Source organism: Aplysia californica, unplaced genomic scaffold, assembly GCF_000002075.1.
Source record: "Aplysia californica isolate F4 #8 unplaced genomic scaffold, AplCal3.0 scaffold00053, whole genome shotgun sequence".
NCBI lineage: Eukaryota > Metazoa > Mollusca > Gastropoda > Aplysiida > Aplysiidae > Aplysia > Aplysia californica.
In genome coordinates this window covers 1,511,111-1,521,236 of record NW_004797323.1, presented here as the reverse complement: position 1 = coordinate 1,521,236, position 10,126 = coordinate 1,511,111, and the positions used below count along the sequence as shown (strand labels likewise).

The 10,126-nt window shown below is 40.0% G+C and overlaps 1 protein-coding gene across 1 annotated transcript; it reads right to left on the bottom strand.

Annotated features, from left to right (window-relative positions):
• Positions 1–1,191: 1,191 nt before the first annotated feature.
• Positions 1,192–6,874, bottom strand: LOC101861718 (acetylcholine receptor subunit alpha-type unc-38-like). The gene is made up of 2 exons (XM_005092838.1): positions 6,305–6,874; positions 1,192–1,980 (listed from the first exon to the last, which is right to left on the bottom strand). Exons 1-2 carry the CDS (start codon positions 6,872–6,874, stop codon positions 1,192–1,194), a joined length of 1,359 nt encoding a protein of 452 aa, XP_005092895.1.
• Between the last annotated feature and the right edge of the window lie 3,252 nt (positions 6,875–10,126).

Genomic DNA, 10,126 nt, shown 5'->3' with positions numbered 1-10,126 from the left:
ATCGGGCCGATCGCCCGACTCGATCACCTGAAACTGAAAACAAACACGTTTGTTTTTTAGGCGATCGAGTCGGCCGATCACATCCGTAGTGGGGACCCCGTATAAATCGGAAAGCGAAAGAAAGAAGATACAGACACAAAGAATGACGCAGACAAATGGATCAAAAAGACGGACAGAAAGAAAGGGAGATTATTCACTAATGTATTTATTTTTTTCGGCTGTCCATCGATACAAGATAAATAATGACTGTGATCAAGCCGGACAAGGCCTGCATTGGGTCTAGAATATCTTCCTCATGTTATACCCAGTGCCCATTGGGCGATCGACTAACCGATCGCCAACCGATCGCGCGAAACGCGGCTTGAAAACAAAAGCTTTTGTTTTTTGAGAATGGAAGTCGGGCGATTGGTTTGAGCCACGATGGTCGCTTTACGCCCTCAATCTGGCTAGTCCTACCTACCAATCCGAACAGAACCGAATCGAACCGATCGCGCCAATGGACACCCCATATAAGTCTTTGAAAGTCTGATTGTAATAGTCTGTGATGTCTAGTGTGGTGAGAGTTAATGTACATTGCTTGGTTTCTTTGTTCCATTGCAGTCCTGTGGGTGATTGGCGGGTGCTCTGGTGTGGTTTGCTCCGTCGTTCCTATCAGACATAATTTATCGTCCTTATCTCTTCTTCTTCTTTGTGTCAGTTACTCTTTTGTAATACCTCTAATCTTCAGCACTAATATGACCATTGTGTGGCAAGCGCCGTGAAACTCTTACTAAAACTAAAATCACTACAACCCTCAACCGTACAACTTTTCTGTCGCCCACTATTTTGGACGATTCATGCATGGCATGTTTTATGATAAATGGTGTCATCTATGTTACAGTTCCTCGTGAATTTAATACAAAAAAGACACACACACAATTACAAACTGCAACGCTATTTTGAATATTGGATTTGACTGGGGGGGGGGGATTATATTGTATAAACATTCCCTCTAAAAAGGCATAATGTTTCCTTCTTCTTTTTAACATGCTAAAAATGGAGAGGGGGGGGATCATTTTTCATTAAAGGATGTATTAAAAAGCACATACTTTTATGCCCACAGCCATTTTGGCTGTCTTAGTACCAAAAAGAACGGAGAAGTAGAACAAATTCGCCCACGAAAACATTTTAATTTTTATGAAAAGGTTGATTTCAGAGAAATAATACCAACGAATACAGTATCGAACTGACGATGATAAACGCAGTAAAATATATCCTATCCAGACGCTTGTCGTCGTATGTTCGGAACCAAAAGTTGAGTCCTCCACGCTGTGTTTTGTCGACGCTTGGGTTGCCAGGTTCTAGCTTTCCACCACGATCTTGCTGAGTGGAGAATATCATACCGTTTGCTTCCCCTGATTGCTTTGTCATTTCCTGAGTATCGGAATTTAACACGAGATCCTCCAGACAAGCCCTGGTGTTCTCTCTACTTGGCTCAAGATAGCACATGCTGTTCGCTTTGGGTTCCTGCAAAGCATGCTTTTTACAACCTGCTTTAAAACTCGAACCGTTTCCTGGGTGGACACAGTTCCTTTTCTGACCTCTTCGTGGATTTGGATTTGCGCATTCTTCTTCACCAGTTTCTCCCAGACAATCCTTCTCCTGGCACTTTGCCTGTTGGTGATAACGGTTGAGGACGTGAGCAGTCGCCGCGGCCACTAGCCCAGCATTGGCCGTAACGAGAGTGACCAGATACACCAGACGAGGCAACTGGTCAGTGCTTCTGGGGATGACATCAACCACGAAGTTGATGAAAACAGTCATGGAGACGAAGATGGAGACGACGTAGGAGATCTTTTCCCCGGACTCGGCAGGCACCCAGAAGACAATGAGCGTCATGTAGGACATGAAGATGAGGGGCACCACGATGGTCACAGTGTAGAAGATGCTGCGTCTTTTTATGGTGAAACAGCACTCCGTGTGATTGCCAAAACCTTGACGCTGTGGCGAAAAAAAGGGGGAGGGGATGGGAAATTAAAATTAAATTAGATATGCAGGTAGAACATAGCTGAGATTTTTAAGCTGACAAATAAGGCAAGAAAAATCAAACCGGCCAATGGGGGCCAGTTTTACCCTGGGTGATTTTATTTCTGACGAAATGTATGCGGAAGAGCATGTAACCCGTCCGTCAATCGACATATGCCTACACGATAATCATAGATCCAGTATCACCACAGCTGTACTTACAAGAGGGAATACATCGAAAAAAATATATAAACATAGATAAAGTATCTACAGATATCACCGTTATTCTTCCTTCTTAGCCGAGAAAGAAAGAAGTTTTCTTAAAGTTCCATAATATCAAACGCAATATGGTTTGCAGTTAAAAAGCATATAGCCGCCAAAGGCGGTGGGTGAATCAAAATTTGTGCGCAGCTTACGTTGCATTTATTTTTACCATTAAATAGCAAACAATAAACACTAATTTTTGTGTACCCATGGTGAGCCATGCACATTTTGAGAACCCCTGACAAGACAGAAGTCTTCTTTGTCCTCCATCTCTTAATTGTAATTAAATCTTCATGACTGATAAATGCAGCTGCCCAAACATAAATGTGCACACAGGCCTCGCAAACATATGAAAACTCACAACAGCCTGCAACTGGGTTGGGCCTTATTGTCACAGAATGTAGAATTTAAAGCTGCAAAACATTATCCCATACGGGAATCCAATGAGAGCGTAAATAATTACTATGTCACGGGGGAAAGTGTGTCGTTAACTTTATACAAAACGCAACAAAGCTCCGGAAAATGGGAGAATTCACAGCATTAAGCGCCATTTACACGTACAGTTCATTGATCGACAAACAGTAGGATATCAAAAGAATGGCGGGCATCCTGTCAACTTCCAGGTAAAACTGAGCGTGGAAACCAGCAGTCCTCTCGATATCGAAGGGTTCTCAGTCCAGCCACCAGATATTTGGTGGAGCAAGATATTTGCCGGTGTAATAAGCCAAAATCACTCTATGCAAGAAACACTACCATAGTCATTTTGGCAACGCTGAAAGCACTAGTAGTAGCGTTTATAGCACAGACCTTCACGCTGAATAAACTACTATCCCGCAAAAAACACTACCATCAGATGTACGTAAAGTACATTCACTACCATCACGCAAAATCCACTATCGTTTGTGTTCATAGCATGAGCCTTCAGGTCAAAATCACTATTTCTGGCTAGATCTATATCAATGAGTTCACTCTCTTTCAAGCAAAATTTACTATTCAAGTAGATCTATGCTTTAAAAAAAAACAGCTAGATCTATCCCGATCAATGATCACGCTAAATAAACTACTGTCCCTCAAAAAATACTAGATCTAGATCTAGAGATCAACCACTAAATGTACGTATATTATTCTTAGCCTCAGGCAATATATATTATACAATCACACAAACCCCACTATTTTCGGCTTCTCACGCCGAATGCACTACTATAGAGACTTCAAAAACCACTAATATTATTAGGGATCGTATTGTGAGTAATTTGCAATCATCTATTTTGTGGACAAATCTTGGAGTTGCCATGGTAACGGTGGCCACAAGGAAAATGAACCATTTTTTGCATGTTTTTTAAATCTAAAAAGGTCAAGACATCACAAGCTTTTTCAGTTACATAATAATATGTATCTTATAGATTTATATTTTTGGAGAAAAAAATAATTTTTTTTTAATTAGTCATTGAAAAAATTTTTTAAGCCTTATTAGATCTAGATCTAGATCTAATCTAGATCTTTTTTTTTAACTTACAAACATCAATAACTTTAGGTAGAAATAAGATATTCAAAAAGCATGTGATATCTTGCTAAGCTTTATTTGGACCACATCTCTGCCAAGTTTAATTTAAATTTAAATCCATTCTTAAACTTCTGACTTTAGCAAAAAAAATGTACAGAAAAATATGATTTCGAGGAAAATGCAATTTTAATTCAAAATTTGTTCTCAGAAGTAGTACATCACTACCTTTTAAAAGCATTTTAGAAGAAATATAATAATATTCTATTTGAGGCATAATACTTAGGAGAATGAGACAATAATGGCTACACTAAAGGATAAAACACAAATTTGAAGCTAAACCCTCATTCCAGGTGCCATCTTTTAGTTATAATAGCCCAAGGTTGATCTACTGGTCTTAAAAATACTGGGATAGTGTTTTGAGCATCATGTTTAAACCACGAAAACAACCGCAGTAGTGTTTATTGACGAAGAATTATGATAGTGTTTTTTGGCGTGGGTAGTCAATCTGGCGTGTAAGCGGTAGTGTTTTTAGCTTAGAGATAGCGTTTTTAGCGTACGCCAAAATCACTACGGGTAGTGTTTACAGCATAAATGTGCAAAAATCACTACGGTAGTGGTTATGGCATGAAAGCTTAATTGCACGGTAGTGTTATGAGCGTGTTACACCGGCCGGCGAACTGAAGGCATGACGACGAGGGAGTGGCTTCTTTGATGTTGCCCAAGGCGGATTTGAAAATGCGTTCCAAAAATGTCCTAAATATTGCTCAAATTTAAAAAAATGATAAGATTTTCGTGATCAGCGACCCAAAATTAGTCAAAATCACGGGGGGAACGCAATTTAACCTCTTCACTGCTGTACAGAACAATAGCATGGCATAGGTTGTTAGCTTTCTGTCTTTAAATAAGACAAAGTAACTTTTGCAATGACTAAGGAAGAGGCACGGGATAAATTACAGGTAACGTTTGTGTCGTCTCTCAAGTTCTATATTGGTCGTTTTAATTAATGGGAGCATCTCGTGATTTTAGAGAAGCCGTTCGCCTCAGCAGCGAAAGGGTTAATGCCGGATAAATGGAACTTCTCTCGTCAACAAACTTTCAGTTCAACGATGACCCAGATCTTTGTTGGGTTTTTTTGTGTTTTTTTGTAAAGTGTTTTACGGCGCTCGCAACTGCATAATTATGTCATATGAGCGCGCGAGACACACCTAATATTTTCAGTTGGTAGGAATTTTTTTAATTTTGCCCGGGTGGGGGCCGAAGCCTACTCTTATCGATTTTAGACCACCAAGGGATCTTTAACGTGCGCAACTTGCACACGGGCCCTCCGAAAATTTTCGCCCTTGTCCGAGAAGGCTAGGTGTAGATCTTTCCTACCAGAAGATCAGGGGTGTGGCAGAAAGACAGCAGTAAGGAGGAGCCAAGGAGTAGCAGTAGAAAGGCTGCAGAAAGAGTCAGGAGCCCAGAGGAGGGGGCAAAGGAGGTGAGGGGGTGGGGGCAGAAAGTGGAATTGAAAGCAGACAACAGAACATTGCTAGAGAGCTAGAAAGGAGGTGAAAGAAGACAATTTTAGAGAAGAAAATCCTTCGGCACGCACATTTTGCATACGTATGTGGCCAACGTCACAATTCACCAATGACACTTTTTAGAGAAAAAAACTTAAGTTCAGTATAATTACGAACTCCTGATGAATGAAAGTGAATTTGTAAAGAATTCCTGCTTATAATATAATTACTTAATAACTTATCTCTTGTCTATTGAGAAGCAGCATGATTGTGAGGAGGAGTCATAGTCAGGTACTGCAACAGGGAGGTGCCTTGTTTTGATGCCGTAATTCTTGGTTTTATTTGATAGTGGTAAATGTGTGCGATTCTTCAAACAATCCTCATAGATTATTAGATCCACACAAACAACTTTCAATGTATTAATACATAGTATACAAATACTTACATGGGAAGAACAGTGTAACCTACCACTATTCAGTAACAGTGCACTGACCACACTGCGTTTTGGTTAAAACATAATTTTTTTTAATGTACACGTGTGGGGTTGCAGAAATGGAAAAAAAGGTTTGTTCCACACTATTTATTGCACTAAAAGGTTCCCAAAGCAGGAGTTCCATAAAGATAATGTCACGATTTGAAGACGTAGGAGGGGCTTGCTTTTAAAGGTGCTATTGTCCCAGCTCATAGGATGTAAGCCTTTGGAAATATGTAAAAGCCTTAGACGTATTTATTCATTAGTATCTAATAAGGAATTTTGTAGAATGCAGGGCACAGGTATTTTAAAAAATATTCATCTGTTGAGACAAATTGAAATAAACCATTTAGCAAAATTAATGTTAGTTAGTCTATGTTCTATAGTTGGGAATATATTAAACAATAAATTGCGCACGATTTTAACGCACTATAACTGTTTACATAATACAAGACTTGTCGAAACTCTTAACTGTCAGCGTCTTTGCTCTCCTTTCTTTTATTCCAAGATACGTGTTACAAGAACAACGTGGTCAATTTACAACACATGTTCACTGACCTGTGTGAGTTTACAACTGTTGCCCTCTAACATCCACTCAGCGCTGGTGCTGAAGTACTCTGACAAACCAGATGCAACAAGGATGGAATAGTTGGCAGGCATCACATCAAAGTCAGAGGGCTCAACAAACGCTACAGCACATGTGTGTGCGTCAAACGGGTAATTGGCAAGGTCAAGATAGCACAAAGTGCTCAATTTCCCGGGAATATCCACCACCACAGTACCATTATAGTATACCTCTACGAAAGAAGGTATTTCTATTTTTGGATTAGCAGTAGCTTTAGGGGTCACAACCGTGGGAGTCCACATAAGGTCTGAGTTCATAAATAGTCTGTCTAGACCGTTATAGTCTGCTGGCTGCCACAAGGAGTTGTTCAATCTCCACGACATAATGATCATCGACGACAAGTCCACAGACTGCTGGATTTCGTCCACGTTCAAGACCTGGAAGGGTGTGAAGCTGAGGCTTATCTCCCTTGGTCCATAGGCAAAAGGTGGCACTCTGTGGATGATGCTTTGCTTGGACAAGAGGTGTTGCCGGAGTTGAATGTAGGCTTCTTCCATTGTCATCATGGAGTATTTGCTTGGTGAAGTGTCCGCCTTGGTCTTATGTCTTCCCCATACAAGGAAAACTAGTAGTAGTTGTTGGGGCATACAATTGTGAAACCTCATTCTCGTGTTGTCCTTTACTACCGGGTATTCAAAGATCATACAAATTACCAGAACATCACTGCCATAACACTGTTGTCTAATTCCTGTTTTATCATTTTTATAAAACTTTTAAAATACAGCGCTTGCCTAATTCAATCTAATGGCTTGAACAAACGTGAAAATGTCTGAATAATTGTATTTTAGTATACGAAACCAAAGAATGTCAAATTGATGATACAAATCAAGTAACAAACATTAATTTCATCATATCTATGACAGATACCAGATGACCTTATACAATTGTGGTTTGATTGTGACGACGGTAAACCTGTAGTGAAAAGACAGTACTTAAGTTTTGAGTTGAGAGTTTTGAGATCTCATCCTGATTAAGAAAGCTGCTCAAAAGGTATGCTCAAAGAACCTCTACAGACGGACGATGTTTGAAAATAAAATTGAACTGAGGTTTGTGATGTAGTTCTTTTGATTTTCATTCTTTTTGTTAGGGTTGTTGGTGGCATTTTACGTTAATCTCGACTATGGAACACATAACAGAACTTCGCAAAAGTATGTATTCCAATCAGATTCAATTCTTGAGCCTCCTATTATTGTTTATCCCGAAATCAACTAGATCTACGCTACTGCTGTCTGTGCTGACCTCATTCTCCAAATGTTAATGAAAATCTGTTCACGCTTCTCTTATCCCATGACTGTTCCCTGGTCGATATTTAAAAACACGGGGCGTTGCACGTGTGAGCGCTCACGTCAGTATTAGTGGCTGGTGGGTGCTGCAGTGTGGTTTTCTCTCTCTTCCCTATTTAACTCACTTATCCTTATCTCTTCTCCTTTTCTTAGTATGTACCTTTAGTAATACCACTAATCGATGGTATCTATATGACTCATTGTTGTGTTGTAAGTGCCGTAAAACTCTTACCAAAAACTGAAACTCTCGTCTGTTATTATCGTCGATATTCAGTATCGATGAAGAGTATTGGCAAGGATCTTATACAACAAAATGGTTCATGCCGCTACAAAAGCGTCCGTGTCCGCGTAAATTCTCATGTGGCCCTACTATTGTTATTTTGGCGCTTTCTTTCACTTCTCGAGAAGAAAAGAAGCACATCTTTCAGTTCGCAAAATAATGTCATTACTAAATTAACTGTGACCAGGTTTTAATTTGGTTTCTCCAATTTTAGCTTTTTAAATGTCGAAAACAATCGCCCCCTTCTTCCTGACGACGAAGTACGACAAAAGTCAACACTTTGTCGCTGTTTGTCTTAAGTTCCCTTATTTCAGTACTTTGTAGCCTCAGTAACTTTTTGTGTACTGCATGATTGCAAACACGCTGTGCCCGCAAGTCTCCATAAAGATCGTGGAGCTTAGTTTAGAATAGACTAGATATATGTGCCTGTCAAGTGATGGGTCTGGAAACCTGACCAACTACTATTGAATAGAATGAATGCACGCTGAAGTCTTCCGTTGTACTTTTCATTCTAATGGCCCTACCGACATGAAAGAGCAGAGATGAGTGGCGTCGATAAAGAGAAATATAACAATGCTATAGATCATTTTAACAGGCCCAAAATTGCTTCACTTATTGCTACATACTGCAATGAGAGCATAGTAACAATGTTACCCTGGTGTATTTCTTATGCTTCCGTTGTCAAGGTCACCTAATCCAACGAAATTTTCAAGTGGCGCCAGCATGGATTTTGAGCAGGCCGTTTTAGTTTCTCAAAGAGAGGAGAGAACCATTGTACGGTTTAGAATCTTTAGTATAAGCAGTTTCATGGGTCAATAATGCTATTTTGTGCTTGGAAATGGGGGTGCGGGAGGTATGCTTGCGAATAAAAAGCGTGTAAAGCCTACGCTGAAGAAACAGGGAGACCAAGATGTCGTTGGGTCGACTCTGAAAAGAACACCCTCAGAGCTCACGACCTGACCCTCGTCCCAGTCACTCAACTCGCAGCTCAAAGACGATTGTTTCTCCCTGCGGCACCCGATGGACACGCCTGAAGGAAAAAGTAAAGTGAAGCATTGAGACTGGTTACTGTTGATACTGATTTTTAAACACAAACTTTCAGCAATATCTGGAAGCCCTCACCGCCCCCCCCCCCTCCTCCGGAATATTCATGTCTTTCCCCATCATCCTTACTGCAACCTCTTTCTTCCCCCTCCCCCCCCCTCCATCAGCACCCACATCCCCCCTCCAAACCACCCTCTTTCACTGCACCTTCCTAAGCTTATATTTTACATTTACAAGACACCTGATCACTTCTAAATTTACACCATTCCACTCACTGATTACATCAGAACCCGTTGCTATGGATTTACAAATTAAAACAAAACACATAACCCACGTGATAGTACTTTTTAAAAATGCGTCCTATGGCTGACGAAGCATTTTAATTGAACAGGTTATGGCGTTTACACAACCTCGACTCCTAACACAATCACACAAGTTTAGGAGAAACAAACCCAGCTCCAAACTCTGTTTGCTTCCTTCGATTAATTAAATCAAGCAGGTTTGATGAAAACGTCAATATTGGATTCTGTCGTTAACATAACTTGGTGAACGAAACTATAATCGTTTACTTGTCGTTGATGTTAATTGTTGTTGTTGTTGTTGTTGTTGTTGTTGTTGTTGTTGTTGTTGTTGTTGTTGTTGTTGTTGTTGTTGTTGTTGTCGTTGTTGTTGTTGTTTTTTATGATGATAATGATGATGACGATGATGATGATGATGTTGTTGTTGTTGTTGTTGTTCTTGTTCTTGCGTTTGCTGTTGTTGTTGTTTGTAGCTTTTATCATCCCATAACAATAACAAGCACTTTAACGTTACTAAATGAAAACCTGCAAATTTGGCCCCAGACTCACGCCCTGAAATTTGTTATAGAACCCGAACAGACAAAATAATGAAATGGGATGTACAAAATAAATTATCACCGAATCGCTTTAAAACACATTACTAGAGAACGCCATTGAGATAAATAACAAGCCGTGCAGCTCACCTCGCCGAGTTGACTTTGAATAATTCCCATGAGATCTCCACTAATGATGCCGTCTCATTTTGTTTGGGTTTTTTGTCAGGTTGTTTTCGTTTGTTGTGGGGGTTTTCTTGTTTGTTTGTTTTTTTTTTTGTTTTTTTCTGTTGTTTCTTTTTTTTGGGGGGGAGGG